Source organism: Ascaphus truei, unplaced genomic scaffold (genome assembly GCF_040206685.1).
Source record: "Ascaphus truei isolate aAscTru1 unplaced genomic scaffold, aAscTru1.hap1 HAP1_SCAFFOLD_481, whole genome shotgun sequence".
Classification (NCBI taxonomy): Eukaryota; Metazoa; Chordata; class Amphibia; order Anura; family Ascaphidae; genus Ascaphus; species Ascaphus truei.
The window spans coordinates 267,501-291,006 of NW_027456812.1; the positions used below are offsets into that span (position 1 = coordinate 267,501).

The window sequence follows — 23,506 nt, forward strand, 5'->3', positions numbered from 1 at the left end:
CAGATGTAGGTTTCCCAGGCATAAGTATCAGTACCTGACTTCACCCTGTCACAGAGGGTTTATGTGTAGGGGGGATTATGTGTTTTGGGGGGAGGGTTATTATGTGTGTTGAGGGTGAGTGGTTATATGCACCACTCCATAAAGAAGACATTATGCAATTAGAAAAAGTACAGAGAAGAGCAACACAATTAATAAAGAAGATGGAAAATCTTATTTATGAGAAGCTAACTAAATTAGATGTTTTTACATTAGAAAATAGGCATCTAAGAGGGATATGATAACTATATAGAAATATACAGTAGCGGCAGCTTTTATTTGAACTAATGCCGGCGGCATGCCGGGATCTACTCCGGCTGCCGCCAGTCAAGACCGCGCGCCGCCGCGTTTCCTACACGCACCCCCCCTCCACTTCGCGCGCATTTTATCCCCCCTTCCTGACCCTGAACACGGCTCCTGCTCTGCCCCTCTGCTTCCCCGCACCCCCGCTTACCTCACTTTAAACTCCAGGGGTGTCAGGGAAGCCGGGCACGCACGTAACTGTGACGTCACAGTGCGCCGCAACAAGCCGCGTCTCCACGCTTCCCGCACACATCCTGCCGTGCGGGAAGTGTTCAAATAAAAGCAGCCGCTACTGTATTTGAGGTCAATAGAAGGAGCTTTCAAAGTAACTGTTCATCCAAAGGGCATGGGGTGTGGAAGAAAAGATATAAAGAGAGAAAGAGAGAAAGAGAGAGAGAGAGAGAGAGAGAGAGAGAGAGAGAGAGAGAGAGAGAGAGAGAGAGAGAGAGAGAGAGAGAGAGAGAGAGAAAGAGAGAAAGAGAGAAAGAGAGAGAGAGAGAGAGAGAGAGAGAGAGAGAGAGAGAGAGAGAGAGAGAGAGAGAGAGAGAGAGAGAGAAAGAGAAAGAGAGATATGGATGGATGGGGTGAGAGAGATGGGGTGAGAGAGAGGGATGAAGTAGGGAGAGCATGTGAAACTGTCTGTGGCCTGGGTACCACCACCTCTTTTTTTTTAAAGCACTGACTTTAGATAGTATCTCTCTTATTTAGAAATTATTGCAGCAATAGATAAGGGTAGGTTATACAGTACACACCAGAATAAACAACATACAAAAGGTTACCGGTTGCTCTAGAGAAGACAAGCTGCGTCCTATCAGTATCACATAGGATGAATAATAACGTTTCATGCACTCAATGTGTGAAGTATCAAAATCTCAGTGTTTATTTATACTTACAGTACTTTAACAGTACTTAACAATGTTTCAGCCATCACATGTCTTCTTCAAGGTACAGCAGGGCCCCGCTTCTCGGCGCTCCGCTTTTCGGCGATTCGCTGATACGGCAGCACCGAGAAGGAGGTCGCCATGTTGAATTTAAAATCGCGCATGCGCAGAACGGGCGGGTGCGCCAGGCGCACATGCGCAGACGCCGGTTGCGCGCACAGACTGCAGGTCGCACATGCGCAGAATGGCAAAAAGGCGGTTTGCGCATGCACAGCACTGAAAATCGCCGGATCCGCTTTCCGGTGATTTTCACTATACGGCGGGCCTCTGGAATGGAACCCGCCGTATACCCGGGGCCCTGCTGTACTACAGTTATTTTCTTTTTGATTCTTATTTTTCTTTACAGGTTTACAGATCGGCACTTTGGAATCATTTTGCCCATAGTTTTGCAAATCTGTTTATGAGCTATTTTGAACAATGTTTTATACGTCCTTCTTGTGTATCTTTGACAAAACTTTTTTTTTTTTTTTTGGGTGGAGATACAATACAGTACATCAATGACATTCGTTTAATTTGGAAGGGTGACAAGCCATCTTAACTACAATTTATGAATAGCCTGAACCAAAACAATATTAACCTTTATTTTACTTGTACGAATAATAGAAAAAATACACATTTCTTAGATTTAAAAATGTATATTTCAAATGGACAAATTGATACTTGTACCCACTTAAAGGATGTTCATTCTTATTAGGATTTAACTAGCAACCACAATACCATACCATTTAGATATCCAACATTTCTTATGGCCATTTTTGCAACTTAAACAGAATTGTTTAGATATTTCTTAAGTTATTGTCTTTAAAAAAATGTTTTATTGATGAAGGTAATAATCAATCTATTATATAATATCTATAATACTTATTAACTAGTGTACTAGTATACTAATGCTAAATCTACATTTATACTGTTGATCTTACTAGTACTTTTTCTTGTTTGATGTTTATCACCAGATATACTGTAAGTATTGGTAAAAAGAAAAATTGTAACATTGGCGGATGTTAAAAATTGACCTACTTGTAACCAATATATTATATAATAACGCTCAAACCATCTTACATACTGTAAACCCTGTAATTTAAAAATATATATTTATTTTGGCACCTAGTTTACTTAAAGGTGTAGCCAATTCTCCTGGGTATACTTCCAAGAACTGTCTCCAAAGGTTAATAAAAACCCAATCATTGTGGCGTTTTGTAACTTTGGTAAAAAGAAAATCTGTTTCCTTTATATTATTTATCACAAATTTCACATTATATCATACACTTTTAAAATGATTGTAATTATGTTAATTATAAATTCATTTTCGAAATAAAAATAATGAAGTGTACCGGAGAGATACCCAAAGAAAGAAATCCTATTTGTGATGTGCATTTAATATATGTTTGGTTAAAGATAAATTTATTAAATCTTTATAATATCATAGAACCAAAAACTAGTGTACCATAAAATAAAGTACTGTAGGAATTATTAAAAGAAGGTTGGTATACTAAATTAAAATATACAGTATGGTGCTAATATAATACAGTAACAAGAAACAATTTCCACAGGAGGCTGAACTGCCTGATGCTGCTGGTATTAATTGACCAGCAGGATAATAAATATGGCTGCTTAAGCGACAGAACAATGTAGTGGCCACATTTGTTTGCTGGAGTTATTCCAGGCTATAAGTACTTGAGATAAAAGTTCAACTCATAGGGGCCTTGTGGCAGGACGGCCTGTAGCCGAGGCCAGGGAACAGTCCACACGTATAGTTTCAGGATAAATGAAAACGTTCAGTGGCTTTATTTCTCCACAGCAACATAACATGCGGGTACACTGTCCCTTTAAACAAAACAAATACTGCTCCACATTGGGAGAAACTGATTAACACAGCAGGCCTATCTAGCAGGCTGGCTGGCTAAACCATAACCAAACCATAAGTGTACTTTAAGCAGTCAGGAAAACAAATGAACAATCCTTAATTTGGTTGAAGTAGTGACTTCAGTGAAATCCCTCTGGCTAAGAGCTCCCATAGCAGTGTGCTCCTCTCTAAGTCAGCCAGCTACTGCAAGTAACAAGATCCTTTTCTACCTTGCTGGCTCTCAGGTGTCAGCTTACATCCTGATTACCTAGCTTCCACCTGAGTTAACCCTTATGAGTGCTGGATGAAGCACGCAGACATATGTCTCCCAGGCATAACTGATAGGGGTTGACTTCACCCTGTCACATACCTCCCCTGTTTGTATGTGGCTAGTATCCCACACAGCTGAAGCCCGACCCTCCACTCCTTCTCTTGACCAAAAATCATCCTTTCCATGGTCCTTTCCCGGTCTATGCTGAATATCAAAAGAGAAGTGTTGGAGGGCCATATACCACATGGTCAACCTTGGATTTGTGTCCTTCATGGTGTTTAACCACTTCAAGGGCGCATGGTCAGTGACCAGGGTGAAGTGTACTCCGGCGACATAATGTCTCAAGGCCTCAATTGCCCATTTTACAGCGAGGCACTCCTCAATAACGGAATACCTCACTTCCCTTGGGACCAGCTTCCGGCTGATGAACAGTATGGGGTGTTCAACACCATCAAATTGCTTAGACAGCACTGCTCCCAGTCCTACCTCTGAGGCATCCGTCTGGATGATGAAGGGCTCTTTAAAATCTGGGCTCCGAAGAGCGGGGCCCTCTGACAGGCACTTTTTTAGCATGTCAAAGGCGTCTTGGCACTCCCAAGACCATTTAACTTGGGTCGGGGCACTCTTTTTTGTCAGATCTGTTAGGGGTGCAGATATTTCTGAAAAATTGGGGATAAACCGCCTGTAATACCCTGCTAACCCCAAAAGGGTGCGGACCTGTGTCTTTGTCTGTGGGGTGGGGACTTCCTTTATGGCAGCCACCTTGCTAGCTAGTGGCCTTACTATCCCTCCCCCAATGGCATAGCCCAAGTATTTTGTAGTGGATTTACCCAGGGCACATTTTTTTGGATTTGCAGTGAGCCCTGCTTCTCTTAAGGACGTTAGGACTGCCCTTAACCTTTTTATATGAGACTGCCAGTGTCTGCTAGAGATGACAATGTCATCCAAGTAGGCCGCGGCATATGCCCTATGGGGTCGTAGTACCTTGTCCATTAACCTTTGGAACATGGCTGGAGCCCCATGTAACTCAAATGGCATAGTGACGAATTGGTATAAACCGAGAGGGGTGGCGAAGGCAGTTTTGCATTTGGATTCTTCCACTAGAGGTATCTGCCAATATCCTTTCGTGAGATCTAGGGTGGAGATATACTCTGCTTTACCAAGCGAGTCAAGCAATTCATCCACCCTAGGCATTGGGTATTCATCGAATCTGGATACAGCATTTACCTTTCATAGATCCACGCAAAACCTCACCTTCCCATCTGGTTTAGGGACCAACACGATAGGGCTACACCATTCGCTGTGGGACTCCTCGATCACGCCCAATTCCAACATGTCTATTATCTCCCTCTCTACCAGGTCATTTCAGCCCTCCGGCAATCTATAGGGACGGGACCGTACTTTTACGCCAGGTTCTGTCTCAATCCTATGGTATACTAAATCAGTCTGCCCTGGTAGCTCTGAAAAAACATCTGGGAACTGGTCACATAATTCTAGTAGGTCTGACCTTTGTTACGTTGTTAACTGCCCTCCCATGGGAACCTGATGGTCATTGTACGTACTACCCTTTGGAAGCTGTGGACCCAAATCCGTCTCTCCTTCCCGAGGGTGGATGAACAGCGATCTCATCGTTTTCTATGGTTTCAGGAGGTTCACGTGGTAGATTTGTTTACCCTTCCTGGACCCTGGTTGAGATATCTCATAGTTCACCTCCCCGGTGCGGCGGAGAACATGGAAAGGACCCTGCCACTTCGCAAGGAGTTTACTCTCTGATGTCGGTAGTAGTAGCATCACTTGGTCCCCAGGTTGGAAGACCCTCAAGCGAGCATTTTGGTTGTACTGCCTCTCTTGACGTTCTTGAGCAGATTTGAGGTTTTCCTTAGCAAACCGACCTATCATGTCTAGGCAGTTTCTAAGGTCTATGACATACTGAAGGGTATTCTTGAAGGGGGAGGGCTCTTCCTCCCAGGATTCCTTCAGTAGGTCGAGAATACCTTGAGGTTGGCATCCATATAGGAGCTTAAACGGGGAGAAGCCTGTGGAGGATTGCAGAACTTCTCGTACCGCAAACAACAGGAAAGGGAGAAGTTCATCCCAAGCTCGCTTTTCAGTGTCCACAAACTTCCTAAGCATGGTTTTTAAAGTACGGTTAAACCTCTCTACCAATCCATCAGTCTGAGGATGGTAGACTGAGGTCCGGACGGATTTTACCTCCAATAACTTCAGGACATCCTGCATTAACTTTGCCATGAAATTTTTTCCCTGGTCAATTAACATTACTTGGGGCAGTCCTACCCTAGAGAACAGTTCTAACAGCCTGTGAGCAACCTGTTTAGCAGTGGTTGATCTCAGAGGGAAGGCCTCAGGATATCTGGTGGCATAATCTACAACAACGAGTATAAATTTATGTCCCTTCGCAGAGGGTTCTAAAGGTCCGACCAGATCTATCCCAATTCTCTCGAATGGGACGGCTACCAAGGGCAGAGGGACCAAGGGAGCCGGCTTCTGTCCTTTTTGGTTAGTTAACTGGCATTCAGGACATGTCTCACATAGTTTCATGATGTCACCATGTATGCCTGGCCAGTAAAACCGGGATGAGATGCGGTCCGTGGTCTTATCTCTGCCCAAATGACCACCCCATGGGAGAGTATGGGCTAGGGTGAACACTGTTTAATCAACCCTTTAGGGACTAGCATCTGTCGAATGACCTCCCCTGTTTGTGTAACATTATTCACACGATATAGAATGTCATTTAACAGTTCAAAATGTGGAAACACTCTTACACCTTGTTCGTCCACTATCTTGTTGTTGACCTGTACCACCTTCTCATATTGTCTAGCCAGAGCTGGGTCTATCCTCTGCCTCTGACGGAAGTCTGGAAGATCCAGGTCTGGCAAAATTCCCGTATCTATCTGTTCCCCACCCTGGTCATCTACGGCCATGACCTGCAGTCTTTTGGACTGACTAATGTTACCCAGAGTCCCAGCCTTTCTTAACCAGTCCTCTTTTTCCGCACGTCTCTGTTTACGTGTCTTTGGGACGTGGTGTCTACGGGGGAAAATCTCTGGGGAAAAAGGAAACAAGTCTCCGGGCTTCTCCGTAACCAGAGAAGTAGGCTCCGTAGGAGTAGGGGCCAACAATGTTTTGAAGTAGGGCCAGTCTCGGCCAAGTAGAACAGGAGCAGGTAGCCAGGGAGCAACTCCCACTGGTAGGCTAGCCTCTTGATCCTTGATACGCAGTAGAACGTTCGCGGTCGGGTATCTCTTTGTATCCCCATGGATACATTCGATATTCCAAGGAGAGTCATAGGATAGTCTGTTGCTTGGAATTAGGCCCTCTAGGATCAGGGTTTTTCCAGATCCCGAGTCCAGCATGGCTTTTACTATTTTCCCCTCCAAAGATGCTGAGAGTAACCATGGATTGTGGTCCCCTCGGAGAGAAGCTGTGGCAGTGGTTCTGCCATATGAACAGTCCATCTCATCATCTCCTGTATCCGTAAACTCGTCGTCATCGGAAGCTCTCGACGGGGCTCGGGATTTGGACCTCTCCGCTGTTGGATGGGATCCTCCCTTCTGATTGGTGATGGTATCCTCTCCACCGGCTGGGTGATGGAAGTCCAGGTTCTCAGGGAATACTGTGAGTGGCGGACTCCCTTGAGTGATCCAATGGCCTCGGACCCGGGACGGGCGTCTCTGCGGGAGTTTGCACCAGGAACCCTCCGAGAGGGGAAAGGATCTTCCGATCGGGTTGACTGGATCTCTCGAGCTGGCAGGTTGTAGACCCCTCGAGTGTCTGCTCTCCTGCCTCTTGCATCACCGGAAGCAACTGGTGTTTGCACGGACCGTTCCCAGCTATCCTGTTGGGTGTCGTCGCCAAGGAAGTTTTCCACCAAGCGGGCCGCTGAATCCAGGGAAAATGCAGCGTGTCTTTTTACCCAGGAGCGGGAGGAGGGGGGCAGTATCTGTACGAACTGCTCGAGAACAAACTGTTCAAGGATCTCTGCCTTGGTATGCTTTTCCGGTTGTATCCACCTGGTACATAAGTCTACTAAGCGGTGGGCTACGACCCGGGGTCTGTCTCTGTTTGTATATTTGACAGTCCGGAACCGCTGTCGGTAGGTCTCTGGAGTGAGGCCTAGGCGATCCAGAATAGCAGCCTTTAGTTTCTGATAGACCATGGCCTCGTCTGCTGGAAGAGCCTGGTAGGCTTCCTGAGCTTCCCCTATGAGGAGTGGATCCAGAGTCGTTACCCAGCGATCAACTGTCCAACCGTGGGCCGTGGCTACCCTTTCAAAAGTGAGGAGAAATGCCTCTGGGTCTTCGGTTGGCTTCTTTTTAGGCAGCATCACCGGTGGGTTATTTGGAATTGCTGGTCTGCCTTTGACTAGCAATTGGAGTAGCTTTTCCTCCCGCCGGGCCTGTTGCTCATCTTGCTGGGCCTGTCACTCATCTTGCTGGGCCTGTCGCTCAGCTTGTTCCTCTGCTAGCTGGAACTGTTGCTCAAGGAACTGAGAAAAAAAATTCTCCATTTTTTTTTTTTGTGTGTGTGGCCCTTCAGATACAGGGCCCGTCCGACTTCCCACTTCTGACACCACCTGTGGCAGGACGGCCTGTAGCCGAGGCCAGGGAACAGTCCACACGTATAGTTTCAGGATAAATGAAAACGTTCAGTGGCTTTATTTCTCCACAGCAACATAACATGCGGGTACACTGTCCCTTTAAACAAAACAAATACTGCTCCACATTGGGAGAAACTGATTAACACAGCAGGCCTATCTAGCAGGCTGGCTGGCTAAACCATAACCAAACCATAAGTGTACTTTAAGCAGTCAGGAAAACAAATGAACAATCCTTACTTTGGTTGAAGTAGTGACTTTAGTGAAATCCCTCTGGCTAAGAGCTCCAATAGCAGTGTGCTCCTCTCTAAGTGAGCCAGCTACTGCAAGTAACAAGATCCTTTTCTACCTTGCTGGCTCTCAGGTGTCAGCTTACATCCTGATTACCTAGCTTCCACCTGAGTTAACCCTTATGAGTGCTGGATGAAGCACTCAGACATATGTCTCCCAGGCATAACTGATAGGGGTTGACTTCACCCTGTCACAGGCCTATTCACCAAACTTCAATAAGTGACTAAACGCTAGTTAAGTACTGTACACTTTACAAGCAATTTTGTATGTGTAGCTATTCACAAAGCTTTGATAACATCGCTTGTAAACGGCTTTTTAACGATCATTAGCACTCTTGCTATTGCAAGCCTTGTGGTAGTTTAAACAAATGCTGAAACGCACTTTTTTTTGCCACTAACTGCTCTTCACAAAGCTCCAATATGCAAATCACATGTTAAATACTCAAATTTATTTTATCATCACCTAAAGGGTGATGTAATTGAAGAGCCTAGTTCAGTTTCTTCCACTTCACAATCACCCACTTCTGAGACAACTACAATATTCTCCGATTCCATTGAAGAGCCTTGTCCAGTTCCGGTCACTTCCCAATCGCCCTCATCTGAGACAAGCACCATGTCCTCCGATTTGTTTGAAGTGTTTGGTCCCGTTTCTGCTATTTCCCAACCACCCATTTCAGCGGCAAGCATGATGTCCTTGGACCCCATGGAAACACCCAGTCTGGCCCCTGCGACTCCTCAAGTGTCCAGTATACCTTCCTCGGACTCCGGTGCTGTACTTAGTGTAACCACTGTTGCGGTTCAATCCCTCGGTCCAGGAATAAACTGTTTTTCCACTGATTATCCCTCAGCGTCTGTGATAACCAAGAATGACTTTAAGCTCCTCACTGCTGAGAATCACTTTTTCCTTCCTAACTCCCCTAAAACTCCACGCTTAGCCTTAGAGTCTGGGATTCTGACTCCTCAGATAATACTGTCTCTCGCTGATTTTCCCACAGTATTCGAGGTATCCACTAGGGACTACTTGTCCTCTACTACGAACTAAGGCTTATCTCACTTGGAACTTTCGATAATACCCGATGATTCTTTAGTTTCAAGAGACCCAGTGTTCAAGATGCAGTTATACGTCACTGATTTTTCCAAAATAGTTGGGTTACATACTACTGACTGTCCTACTCCTGCCACAAACCTTAGCTTACCTCTCAGGAAGGTTTCTGTAGCTGCAAAATCAGAGGACCCTGTGTTTAAAACAGTTGTATTCATTCTGCACTGATTTTCCCACACTATCATGTGAGACCTTGGAACCCTCACTCCTAAGTTAAGTCCATGCTTTCTGTTTTTTTCCTCCGGGTGAGTGGTACCCAGCTCTTACCCCTAAACTTCTGTCCCTAGGGCTGATTCACTGCTCGCCTGGCTTCCTGCTGTACCAGATAAGATCTGTTTTCTCACCTTTCAAACAGTCTTTACTCGCAGGTTTCTATCCGGTGCCTAAAGTGTTCTCTCTGTTCTTCATAGGGTCATCGTTTAAGAATAAAACACTCATACTGGACTTCCATGCTTTACCTGAGGCATCCGCCCCTGAGTTCTGTAGTTCCACTATGGACATGGGCATGCCTTCCTCTACTGGCTCTATGTTGCCTACTACATCCTTCTTGGAGGTCTTGACTTCGGATCTAATGCTCACTACACCTCAGATGCCCTGGGATGCTGTCCCTTTTTTGTTTTCCAGTACCACGGCTGTAAACCACTTAAACACCATAAACTTCACATTCGACTTGTTTGGGATAACGGGCTTGGACTGTACCAAAGGAGTTGTATCAATATCTTGCAGTGAACCATCCCGCCCTATACCCTTGCTAACCACTGTTCAGAATTCCTTGGGCGCAAGAAATTATCTCCAGCTTCTAAGTGTCGATTCCAGCAAGAGCATTGCTGGTCCAGAAGGTCTATACTATATCCAACCAACAATCAAAGTTTTTTGTCCCATACTCTCGGACTATTACTAGGGACCGGGCACCTGGCGGTGTACTTCCGACATCCCTGTTCGGGAATCACCTGCTTTTCCACAGCGCTGGATTTCCAAGTCATTTTGTGTTGCTTTCCATATACCAAGAACTGCAGTGCCACCGCTCCCAGAGCTACAGATGGTATAGGGCGGGATGGTTCACTGCAGTCCTACGGTCTGCTGCTCTCTCTTCTCGCAGAGGCCTGTTTTGGACTCCTCTGCTGAAGCGCTGGTTTGCCAGCGCTGCCCTGCGGTGTGCCTAGTCTGGTCCACCTTCTCCCTTTGCTGTGTCCAGTACCATGGAACGTTCCCGCTCCATGCGCAGAGGCCACTCCCGCGCTACTACTCCTACGCTGAAGCGGAGTGCACCTGACTTCCTGTTGCCGTACCACTGCTTGGATATCGATGTTTCTACTGTCTACAAACCAGACCCTGGCGTGTCAAAGGATTACCCTGGAATCTCCAACCCTAACCCTGCTATGAACGACTCCAAACTGTGCAATCTAGGACCAGCTTCGTGGCCTAAGGTCGGAGTATTGACATCCCCACCTCAGCCCCGCGGTCCAGTCCAGGTTTGTGGCGAGCACAAGCGTGACAGCATAACAGTTGTTTTGTGTGATGTGTGCTGGTCACAAGCACGCTGTTATTGCCTTGCCTTATCTTGGTATCTTGTTTCCTTGCAGCTACACAAAGACCCTTGCTACGGATACCAACTACCCGCCTGTCTCCTGCCCTCCAACTCTACTACGGATACCACTATGCTCCCTTCTCCTACCCTCAACCTAGGCTACGTGACCGCTACTACTTTCACCTCTCCAAGCCCGACCCGGTTAACCACGACCAGGTATCTGCATTCCGGATGCTACTTTGTGGCCCCAGGTCAGTGTATCTATATCCCCACCTCAGTGTTGTGGTTCAGTCAAGTCTGCGGTGAGCACCCGTTACAGATCCTGACGTGGAGGTGAATTAAGAGGTGTACTCGGAGACTGTGCCGGGGACACCTGAAAACAAAGCTGGAAGCCTAACCAAACAGGAGATTTGAAAGTACTTTGTGTTGCAGAACTACAGTATGTATTGCCGGAGAAGCAGAGAGCAGAACTTTTAAGCATCTGATTTGAAAGTGCTCTGCAACAAATTGCACCAGAGAAGTCTGGATGGTCCCTACCCCTATGGAGTGTGGAAGCAAATCCTGTGTAAGCCTTTTAACGTGGCACTCAGCTCCTAGCCAGGTACTGTAGAATTCTCCCTGTATGCTCCTGTTTTAGTGAGTATTGCTCTGTGTTGTTTTTGTGTTGTGATTGCTGGCTTCGACAGGAATAAAAATTATTTACTGAACTGCTTTGTCCTGTCTGGTGACTTGATTTCTAGGTTAAGTTCTGGTCTTTTGTGATAACTACTTATTATAAAAATGCAGAACAATGTTTACAGCAGTCAAATTATCATTATACAAATTGATTAGAGTACTAACACTCTAGCTTTCTGTTAAACATGCTCTACCATTACTTCTTTAATAGCATTTTCCCCATTTAATATATAGTATTGGATTGTGGTATCTCCTAGTTGCTGGCCCTTCTCTTAGAGAAAGGGTTAAAGAACTGGCTATGTACTTAGTAAGTCTTTGTATATCAATATAGCCACTTGATAACCACACTTACCTGCATTTTTTCTGAATCCTTCCCCCAGATAGCGTGTTTCCTCTTGTATTCTCTCCTCAATGCTCCTCTTCCCCATACCGAAATTTCTCATTGTGGTGAGGGAGAAACGACGTATCTGCTTCCAGCGCTCCCCATTGCTGAGTATCACTCCTAATTTTAACATACTGTACAAGTCAACAGAAAGTTTCTTGTCATGACATCACTCCTGCATTCCTTGACTCTTTATCCGCTGTCAAAGAGGAGGATGTGTCATTGCTGATCTCCTCTTGACCCTCTACCACCTGCCCTCTTGACCCCATTCCCTCCCATCTCCTAAAACCTCTTGCTCCTACTATAATCCCTACAACAAAAAACAAAGAAGCCCAAAGCTACATCCAACATGACAAAAAAACACAGTGAAATACCTATATATCTCTTGAAAAAGGGTCATTTAGTTAAACCCATTGGCAAAAGCATTTTAAGCCTCCAAGCCACATCAATGTATGACCAAATTTGCAGGTCCTTACACTAACTGATTAAAATTCTTATTTACCTCAATTTATTACTCTCCAATAAGCCAATTTTTCTTTTCTTTCATGAAGCTGGTTGGGACAGAACCAATGCGATCATTTCTCCTCTAATTATAGAGGTAAATAAGAATTTGAATCAGTTAGTGTTAGGTCCTCCAAATTTGGTCATGCCTTGATGTGGCTTCAGGCTTAAAATGCTTTGGCCAAAGCGTTTAACTAAATTACCCTTTTTCAAGAGATATATAGGTATTTCACTGTGTATGTTTGACATATTGGATGTAGCTTTGGGCTTCTTTGTATTTTTGTTGTATACATTTAGCCACGCCCAATAGCACTACAATTGACACAGATAGATAGATACAGTAGATAGATACAGTACATAGATAGATAGATAGATAGATAGATAGATAGATAGATAGATAGATAGATAGATAGATACAGTTGTGTGAAAAAGAAAGTACACCCTCTTTGAATTCTATGGTTTTTACATATCAGGACATAATAACAATCATTTGTTCCTTAGCAGGTCTTAAAATTAGGTAAATACAACCTCAGATGAACAACAACACATGACATATTACACCGTGCCATGATTTATTTAACAAAAATAAAGCCAAAATTGAGAAGCTATGTGTGAAAAACTAAGTACACCCTTACTGCTTCCATAGGAATTAAGATGCTAAGTAGCAGAAAGGTGCTGCTAATCAAATGCCCTTGATTAATTGATCATCAGCAAGTGTGACCACCTCTATAAAAGCCGAAGTTTTAGCAGTTTGCTGGTCTGGAGCACTCAGGTGTGTGTTAACACAATGCCAAGGAGGAAAGACATTAGCAATGATCTTAGAGAAGCAATTGTTGCTGCCCATCAATCTGGGAAGGGTTATAAGGCCATTTCCATACAATTTAAAGTCCATCATTCTACAGTAAGAAAGATTATTCAAAATTGGAAAACAGTCAAGACAGTTGCCAAACTTCACAGGAGTGGAGATCCCAGCAAATTCTTCCCAAAGTGAAATTGCAAAAAAAACAAGAGTTACATCTCAGACTCTACAGGCCTCAGTTAAATGTTAAAGTTCATGACAGTACAATTAGAAAGACTGAACAAGTATGGTTTGTTTAGAAGGGTTGCCAGGAGAAAGCCTCTCCTCTCTTAAAAGAACATGACACCATGGCATAGGTTTGCAAAGTTGCATCTGAACAAACCACAAGACTTCTGGAACAATGTCCTTTGGACAGACGAGACCAAAGTGGAGATGTTTGGCCATAATGCACAGTGCCACGTTTGGCGAAAACCAGACACAGCATATCAGCACAAAAACCCCATACCAACTGTCAAGCACGGTGGTGGAGGGATGATGATTTGGGCTTGTTTTGCAGCCACAGGACCTGGGAACCTTGCAGTCATTGAGTCGATCATGAACTAGTCTGTATACCAAAGTATTCTAGAGTCAAATGTGAGGCCATCTGTCCGACAGCTAAAGCTGGGCCGAAATTGGGTCATGCAACAGGACAATGATCCCAAGCACACCAGCAAATCTACAACAGAATGGCTAAAAAAGAAATGAATCAAGGTGTTGCAATAGCCCAGTCAAAGTCCAGACTTCAACCCGATTGAAATGCTGTGGCTGGGCCTTAAGAGAGCTGTGCATAAATAAATGCCCACAAACCTCAATGAACTGAAGCAACGTTGTAAAGAAGAGAGGGCCAAAATTCTTCCACGATTTGAGAGACTGATAAAGTCATACAGAAAATGATTACTTCAAGTTATTGCTGCTAAAGGTGGTTCTACAAGCTATTGAATCATAAGGTGTACTTAGTTTTTCACACATGGCTTCTCCATTTTGTTTTTTATTTTTGTTAAATAAATTATGACACGGTGTAATATGGCATGTGTTGTTGTTCATCTGAGGTTGTATTTACCTAATTTTAATTTACTGCTGTGAAGCGCTATGTACATTTATGGCGCTATATAAATAAAGACATACAATACAATACAATACAATTTTAAGACCTGCTAAGGAACAGATGATTGTTATTATGTCCTGATATGTAAAACCATAGAATTCAAAGACGGTGTACTTTATTTTTCACACCACTGTATATATTGTGTGGTTTATCATAGCTTGCTGGCAATCTGTCTGTCCTACTACAATCCGTAAACTCACACACATTTTTAACTCATACCTCTACTCTGGTACCTTGCCTTCTTCCTTCAAACATGCAACAGTTATATCATTACTCAAAAAGAGCAAGCTTGACCCTACCTGTCTTTCTAACTATCGATCTGTCTCCCTTCTGCCTATTGCCTCTAAACTCCTTGAACGTCTTATATTCTCTAGCTTTCTCCGTTTTCTCAACACCTATTCTTTCTTAGACCCTCTAAAATCTGTCATCCACACTGCTCACTCCACTGAAACAGCCCTCTACTAAAATAACTAATGACCTCCATGCTGCCAAAGACAGAGGCCATTATACTTTGCTCATATTGCTCGACCTCTCTGCAGCATTTGATACTGTGGACCACCCTCTTCTCCTTCACATTCTCCATTCTCTTGGCATTCATAACAAAGCCCTATCCTGAATCTCCTCTTACCTTTCCCATCATACTTTCAGTGTCTCTTTTGCTAACACCTCCTCCTCCTCTATTGATCTCTCTATGGGGGTACCCCAGGGCTCTGTCCTTGGACCCCTTCTCTTTTCTCTTTACACACTCTCTCCAGATGACCTTATCACATCACTTGGGTTCAAATATCACCTCTATGCTGATGACACACAACTTTACTTCTCTACCCCTGACCTTACACCTGATGTACAGACTATAGTTTATTAATGTCTCTCAGCTATATCATCTTGGATGGCCCTCTGCTTACTTAAACTTAACGTGGTAAAAACAGAGCTCATAATACTTCCTCCCAAACCTGGCCCTACTACCTCCTTCATTACTGTTGGAATTACTATCATTCACCCAATAGCCCAAGTACACTGCCTGGGGGTCACACTCAACTCCTCTCTCACATTCTCTTCTCACATTCAAAAGGTAGCCAAAAATGTAATCTTTTCCTCTGCAATATTACAAAGATACGCTCTTTCCTCTGTTGCTCGACTGCAAAAACTCTGACACAAACCCTCATTCTCTCTCGACTACTGTAACCTCTGGCTGTCAGGCCTTCTTGCCTCTCACCTGTCTCCCCTACAATCTATCCTAAATGCTGCTGCCAGAATCACTCTACTATTTCTGAAATCTGTCTCAGCTTCTCCCCTGCTGAATTCCTGCTCCTGGCTTCCGATCAAATCTGACATCACACACTCATGTCTCCTCCTCACTATTAAAGCTTTACACTCTTCTGCTCCTCCTTAGATCTAAGCCCTAATTTCTCGCTATGCACCATTCCGACTCTTGAATTCTGCTCAAGGATGTCTCTACCCCTTTTGTATCTAAAGCCCTGTCCCACCTTAGACCCTTCTAACTTACTTTCCCACATCTCAGGAATGCCCTTCCCCTCAATATCCTACTAGCACCATCTCTATCCACATTTAAGACCCACCTCAAAACAGAACTGCTTAAGGAAGTGTATGAGTAGCTCCATGGCTGATATTTATCACCTCATAATAATCCTTTTCCCCTTACAGACACACTTACCAGAAAAGCCTCCTACTGTCTCTGTACGTTCTTCCTACCAACCAATTAGATTGTAAGCTCTTCGGAGCAGGGGCTCCTTTTCCTAAATGTTACTTTTATGTCTGAAGCACTTCTCCCCTTTATGTGTTATTTGTACTATTTGTTATTTATATGATTGTTACGTATATTACTGCTGTGAAGCGCTATGTACATTTAATGGCACTATATAAATAAAGCCATACATACAGTACATGCTTCCTGTCTTACAAACAAAATGTCTTCCCTAGTCCCTAGACATTATCGCTCATGCATATTATAATTTTTTTTTTTAGCTATATATTATACTATTTTTAGAGTTAATGCATATATATGCTTTGCAAAGCATTGCAAAGCATATGCTGCAATAACTGCTAGCAGGCAGAAAACTCACCATAGTTTTTAAAAACTAGATCAGAGAAGGCAGTGGTCCCCCTGGCACTGAATGAATCGCTGTGATCTACGAAGGCCTCTTTCACAACTTCATAACCAGCCAGTACCACCATAGGGCTGTCTGATAAATAGATAGTGAACACAGGTCCATATAATTTGCTGAACTGTGGGAACACATACAGTATAAAATGAGCAGATAGATTGTTACATTGTAATACCCTTTGAGCAAGGAACTTCTGGACTATCATGTTATTGTGCTTAAATTGGTGTTCTTATTGTTATTGTCATCCACCCCATTGTACTACACTGTTGAACATAGTGCAGTATAATAATAATAATAATAATAATTATTATTATTATAGTAATAATTATAGTAATAATAATTATAATAATAATAACTGAATTAATTTAATATTCAGAAATAAAATAATGTTTATTCATATTATTAACGTAAATACAAATTCTTCAGCTCTCCTATATGTGAACTAATGGTTAATATGTCTATAAGGTGCATGCAGGAGTGATACATATAACAAAAGGGGGAGGATTGAAGGTACAACCGAAATAACCTATGTGCACTCACTATTGACCAATTGAGGGCTGGAAAAATTCAATCCCGGGGTATAAAATCCCAATATAGCCACTCACTTATAATCCTAAAAATAATTTATTGAGCATATTATTAATAATAAAAAACGAATAGTATTTTTCTAATTGTGCTGGCAGAGTACACAGTTGAACACTGAATTTTCAAGTACTGAGTCTCTGTCCTGTAGCTTTCAATCTCTTGTTTCTCTACCAGTGTACTGTATGCAGCCCTGTTCACATGATTTTTCAGGCACAGGTAAATGCCCTTTAGAGCTTACATTCTAATTTATGTGGTGTCTGAGACATAGAGGATAAAGGGATCTGCACAGGGTGACAAGCAGTTCACACCAGAACACTAAACAGGGTCAGCCTCTTCAATGTGATCTTACCATTAAGCTAATGCTGCAAACCCATTTTACAACAGGTTCGCCTCTGGGTAACCAGTCATGTAAGGCTTTACCCTTACTGGCCTGATCTAGTGAGGGAAAGTCAGTTTATTTCCCTGTGTCTCCGACACCACATAAATTATATTGTAAACTCTAGATGGCAGGGACTTGTTCCTGAAAAATCCAATGAATAATACTGCATACATTAGACTTGTATAGAATCAAGGGAACTCTATGGGCATAGAAAATACTAAGTTAAGGTTTCAGACTTTGTATTGTCTATGACTTTGTAGCAAGTAGACATTCTAAGTGGGCTACATGATTCTCTCTCTGCCTGCCATGAATGTTTAATTTTGAGGTTACTCACCTTCACCAAGGACGTTGGCATTTCCTTAGTGCTCATCTGCAGAATGTTGCCCAACAGGGGAAGGGGGGGTGGGCCTGGGGGCATGTTTTTTCTTTTTAGTTTCCCCCTCCATGTGAAGAAGTAAACCACGCATGTGACACATGTAGCCAGAAGAAGCGTCCCAGATACTCCCAGCTCCATCGATAGAGAAGCACGATTGCTGGAAGTGTAAAATGTTTATACCGTGGAAGTGCCTGTGGCAGCTGAGATTAGCTTGGATCAATGACTGTTCAGTGAGAACAAATGGGAAATGTCTGTTATTTAAACCTGTGACTTCCTTAATGCACAGTTCAATGTACAGGATTTGCAAGGGGTCACGTGGGAAGCAGAATCTACATTAGAATACAGTAGCATTCCCTATAAGGACATGCATGAGCACTGGGTACCGTTTTCTGCATCAACTTGATGCATACACCCCGTAACGCTTGTATGAATTAAGGTAGACATGTTAAATTAAAGGCGCAATCCTGCCAACAATGAAAATATATAATAATAATAGCATGTTTTTGTATAACGCTGCTAGTTATACGAAGCGCTTTACAGAGACATTTTGCAGGCACAAGTCCCTGCCCCGTGGAGCTTACAATCTATGGGGTTTTTTTGGTGCCTGAGGCACATGGAGATAAAGTGACTTGCCCAAGGTCACAAGGAGCTGACACTGGGAGTTGAACCAGGTTCCCCTGCTTCACACTCAGTGCCAGTCAGTGTCTTTTACTCACTGAGCCGCTCCCTCATATTGTTTTATATAATGGGAGGTCAAAGGCAGTTAACATGGGATCAAGCGCCGATATCCCTTATTTGAGCTTAATGAATCTAGACCTTCTTAGGACTCATGTGTGTCCGTGCAGACCCTGCGGTGGACAATCCTCTGACATCCTTGCCTGGCCTCTCCAGGTCATATATCATTTGTAGTTCACTTTCCGGCGCCAGGGTCATTCACCCTTTATTTGTATTTCACTCATTCACCTGGAGACTACAATGAGATAGTCTCCAAATTAGGTATCTAGGCAGCTCACCCGTATATTTTTATACATTCTTTCTTCACTGTGCACTGCACTGTTACACCTTTGATCTAGCGCTATACATAGTTAACATCACATTTGCACAACTGAAATCACCTGAATAAAGTGTCATATTACACATTGAGGTTACCCTGTATATAGCATACAACACACACAAGAATATATAAAAGGATTGAAAAATAAACCAAAGACATAATACATATACATTTACTAAAAAAACTGGTAAAAATATTTTAAAATAACATATATCAAAGCCAAGAGTTATCTAACATAAAAAATAAAAATAATAATTGAAAAGACGTATAGATAAACACAAAGCCAGACTGAAGCATAAGTTAAATATACTACAGTATCTGCTGGAATCCATAAATGATCTGGTTATTCAATATCTGAATGAAATGATATCTGAAATTAATAATAGGAATGGAAAACAAAATTATTAGTAATAGTCAGCATGGATTTATGAAGGATAGATCATGCCAAACTAACCTTATTTGTTTCTTTGAGGAGGTAGTAGAAATTTAGACCAGGGTAATGCAGTTGATGTGGTCTACTTAGATTTTGCAAAGGCTTTTGATACGGTTTCACACAAGAGGTTGGTGTACAAAATAAAGAAAATTGGACTCAGTAATAATATATGCACCTGGATTGAAAACTGGTTAAAGGACAGACAACAGAGGGTTGTCATAAATGGAACTTTTTCAGATTGGGCTAAAGTCGTGAGTGGAGTACCTCAGAGATCGGTACTGGGACCCTTGCCTTTTAACTTGTTTATTAATGACCTTGATGTTGGGATCGAGAGCAAAGTCTCCATCTTTGCTGATGATACTAAATTGTGTAAGGAAATAGAATCAGAGCAGGATGTAATTTCTCTTCAGAAGGACTTGGAGAGACTGGAAACGTGGACAGGTAAATGGCAAATGAGGTTTAATACAGATAAATATAAGGTTATGCATTTGGGATGCAAGAATAAAAAGGCGACTTACAAATTAAATGGAGATATATTGGGGGAATACTTGATGGAGAAGGATTTAGGAGTGCTTGTAGACAGCAGGCTTAGCAATAGCGCCTAAAGTCATGCAGTAGCTGCAAAGGCAAACAAGATCTTATCTTGCATTAAACGGGCAATGGATGGAAGGGAAGTAAACATAATTATGCCCCTTTACAAAGCATTAGTAAGACCACACCTTGAATATGGAGTACAATTTTATTACCAATCCAAGAAAAGACGTTATGGAACTAGAGAGAGTGCAGAGAAGAGCCACCAAATTAATAAAGGGGATGGACAATCTAACTTATGAGGAGAGGCTAGCTAAATAAGATTTATTTACATTAGAAAAGAGGTGTCTAAGAAAGAATTCGATAACTATATACAAATATATTCAGGGACAATACAAGGAGCTTTCAAAAGAACTATTCATCCCACGGGCAGAACTAAGGACTCGGAGCCATCCCTTAAGGTTGGAGGAAAGGAGATTTCACCAGAAACAAAGGAAAGGGTTCTTTACAGTAAGGGCAGTTAAAATGTGGAATTCATTACCCATGGAGACTGTGATGGCAGATACAATCGATTTGTTCAAAAAAAGGTTGGACATCTTTTTAGATGAAAAAGTTTTACAGGGATATACCAAATAAGTAAACATGGGAAGGCTGTTGATCCAGGGATTAATCCAATTGCCAATTTTTGGAGTCAGGAAGGAATTTATTTTTCCCCTTATGAGATATCATTGGATGATATGACTCTGGGGTTTTTTGTTTGCCTCCCTCTGGATCAATAAGTAAGTATAGATATAGGATAAAGTATCTGTTGTCTAAATTTAGCATTGGTTGAACTTGATGGACCTACATCTTTTTTTTTCAACCTCATCTACTATGTAACTATGTAACTATGTAATAACCAATTAATGAATCAACTGAGCTATAATTTAAACAATATATATTTGTAACTCAAAAGAGTCAACGAAAGAAAGTGTGTGTATATATGTAATAAGAAAGGGAAATTAAAAAGAAAGGAAAAAGGCGGGAGGGAAAGGAAGAGGGAAAGGACAAGGGACTGGAAAGGGATAAGAAGAGGTAAGGGAGAAAAGGGAGCAAGAAAGAAAGGGAAAAAAAAGGAAAGAAAAAAGAAAGAAAGACAGAAGTGAAACAAATGGCATAAAAAACACAGACCTCAAGTCACATAAATGTGGATTGTGACATATACCGGATAATCAATCTAACAAAAAAAAAAAATCAGTTCCTATTCCTAGTGGCTTATCATGCCCATATTATATGGGTATGATGTACCACTCTGCCAATCAATGGATAGAGGGTAGAGTGGCCCTTGAGTGGGTGGGTAGCGGGGTTGGGTCGGTTAACCCTGTAATTACTATAGCGGTTATTAATCGGTAAGCCACAGTTCAGCATAGCTTCTGTACCTTGGTGCTGTCTGCTGTTGCATGGCCCCTTTTGTCTTTCAGTTCCTATTCCTGTCCCTGGAGATACTGCTGACCTCCCTGGATCTCAACCTTTGGCTTTGGACTTCGACTACGCTGCTCTCTGGAACCATTGGATTTGGCTTTGGACATTACTACTCTGCAGACTTCTATATCCCTTGGACACGGCTTACGGACACTCTACTACGCTGCTCTCTCCACTCCACGACCCAGGTTTACGGACACTCTACTATGCTGCTCTCTCCATCCCACGACCATTGGCTTACGGACTTTACCTTTCTAAGCTGGAGTTGGCAAGTACGGTACCCATTCTATTTTTGTTACCAGGACCACCTTCGCTACTTCCACACTCTGGCCGTGCCCCTATTTATTGCTAGGTGTGTGGTATTACTCCTTTCCACCTCAGTCCCGGGGGCTCGTCTGGCTTGTTGGCAGGCCGAGCGTTACACAGTGTTGTCACAACAGTTTGAGGGAGTGGAACATCCAATCCTTTTTCTGTGTAGGAAATTGTTCCAGAGGGGAAAAAAACTACTCAGTGATTGAGAAGGAGTGCCTCGCAGTAAAGTGGGCAATCGAGGCTTTGAGGCATTACCTGGCAGGAGTCCATTTTACTCTGGTGACGGACCATGCTCCATTGAAGTGGTTAAATAGTTTGAAGGACTCCAATGCTAGATTGACCAGGTGGTATATGGCCCTCCAACCCTTCTCATTTGAGATTCATGATAAGATAGGGGGAAAAACAAGCGCAAAAAATACTGTGAGCAAAAAAGAATACTTATAATTCCAATGTTGATAATAAATATAATTTCCCTTGATGGTTGCCGCACCGGATAGCAAGTGGGTTCGGTCTAAACCATTTGAATAGTACAAGGAAAGGATTCCAATGCGCACAGTCTCATCAGGATTGGAAATATATAAAGAGAAGAAAAAACACTATAGTGTGATATTATATACAACAAAGTGAACAAAGAAAGTATTGCACTCACATTTTGTGAAATAAAACGGGAGTTTCGGTTACTAAGTTTAACCACACTGATGTTACGGGCTCTCCGTTATCTGGACACTTCCGATGATGTACACTGTCTCCAGCAGCAGGACTCGCAATATCGTGCAGGCTCACCGGTAGCAGGATATTCTCAATAGTACAGATGAAACACAAATAGTGTGATACTGTATATATAAGTATTAGATGGGTACTAAACAAAATATACACTCACATTTTGTGTTATAATCATTCGCTTTTGGTTGTTAAAGTAACCAACTTCAGAGTGTTGTTCTGGAGTCACAGGATACCTCCAGTAGAAAAAAGGAAAGGACACAGGAAAAAGGAAATAAATCTTTATAAGATAAAAGCAAATGCAAAGCTGCACCCAGATTACCAAAAGAGCTGCACTTAAAACTACTGGAACCCCACTACCAATAAACCCCAGTGATGGCCATACACTAGGGGATATAACATAGAGGGGGTACAGAGCTCCAAGAGCAAAACAAAGCTGTATGGTGCTCTAACATAGACCTGACCAATATAGGTTGTAACAATATAATGAAAAAATCAATCCATTCCCAGAGATATCCCACACTATAATGGACCATCTATAATCTGAAACATCACATCCATTTGATCAATATACCAGAAGAGTAACACCTTTGTAATGATGAATACTCACACTTGCTTGTGTCTGGTCTGTAACATTGAAAAGGATTCCTGTGGTGTTAACTGGAGTAATTCACTCACTTTTTGCAGATGGGTCTTCAGTGGGTTCTTCATAGGTGTGTGCTGCCGGTACTCCAGAGTAGTAGACAGGTTCAGCAGGGAGAGATGGAGCAATACCGGAAAAAATTGCTGGAGAGTGTGTTCCCAATAAAAATAAGGTTTATTGGATCAGAGCATGATAATAAGGATGAGCCCTAGGGCCCCCACCAACGCGTTTTGAGCTTCCGCTCTTTCTCAAGGTGATAACACTCTGATCAAATCTCTTACCTTATAAAGGTTCATTTTCCCGCCTTTCCTCACCCCTAACCCATCGCTTGGTTGCGTCACGAGCAGCGCGCCGTGTGTATAGGGCACGCCACGAGTGGCGCCCGTCGCGCAGGGTAGAGCGGTGACGTCAGCGCGTCTATGAACATCAACAACAACTTTATTATTATTTCTAACG

The 23,506-nt window shown here is 42.8% G+C and overlaps 1 protein-coding gene across 1 annotated transcript in view; it reads right to left on the reverse strand.

The window, feature by feature from the left end:
• Positions 1-18,113, reverse strand: part of LOC142484955 (cytochrome P450 2C20-like) — a 102,078-nt gene extending 83,965 nt beyond the window's left edge. The window contains exons 1-3 of the mRNA XM_075584207.1: positions 17,855-18,113; positions 16,515-16,677; positions 11,957-12,106 (exon numbers count right to left, since the gene is read on the reverse strand). Of these exons, the coding sequence (XP_075440322.1) occupies positions 11,957-12,106; positions 16,515-16,677; positions 17,855-18,034 (493 nt within the window). The 5' untranslated portion in view covers positions 18,035-18,113. The remainder of the gene's footprint in view (positions 1-11,956; positions 12,107-16,514; positions 16,678-17,854) is intronic.
• Between the last annotated feature and the right edge of the window lie 5,393 nt (positions 18,114-23,506).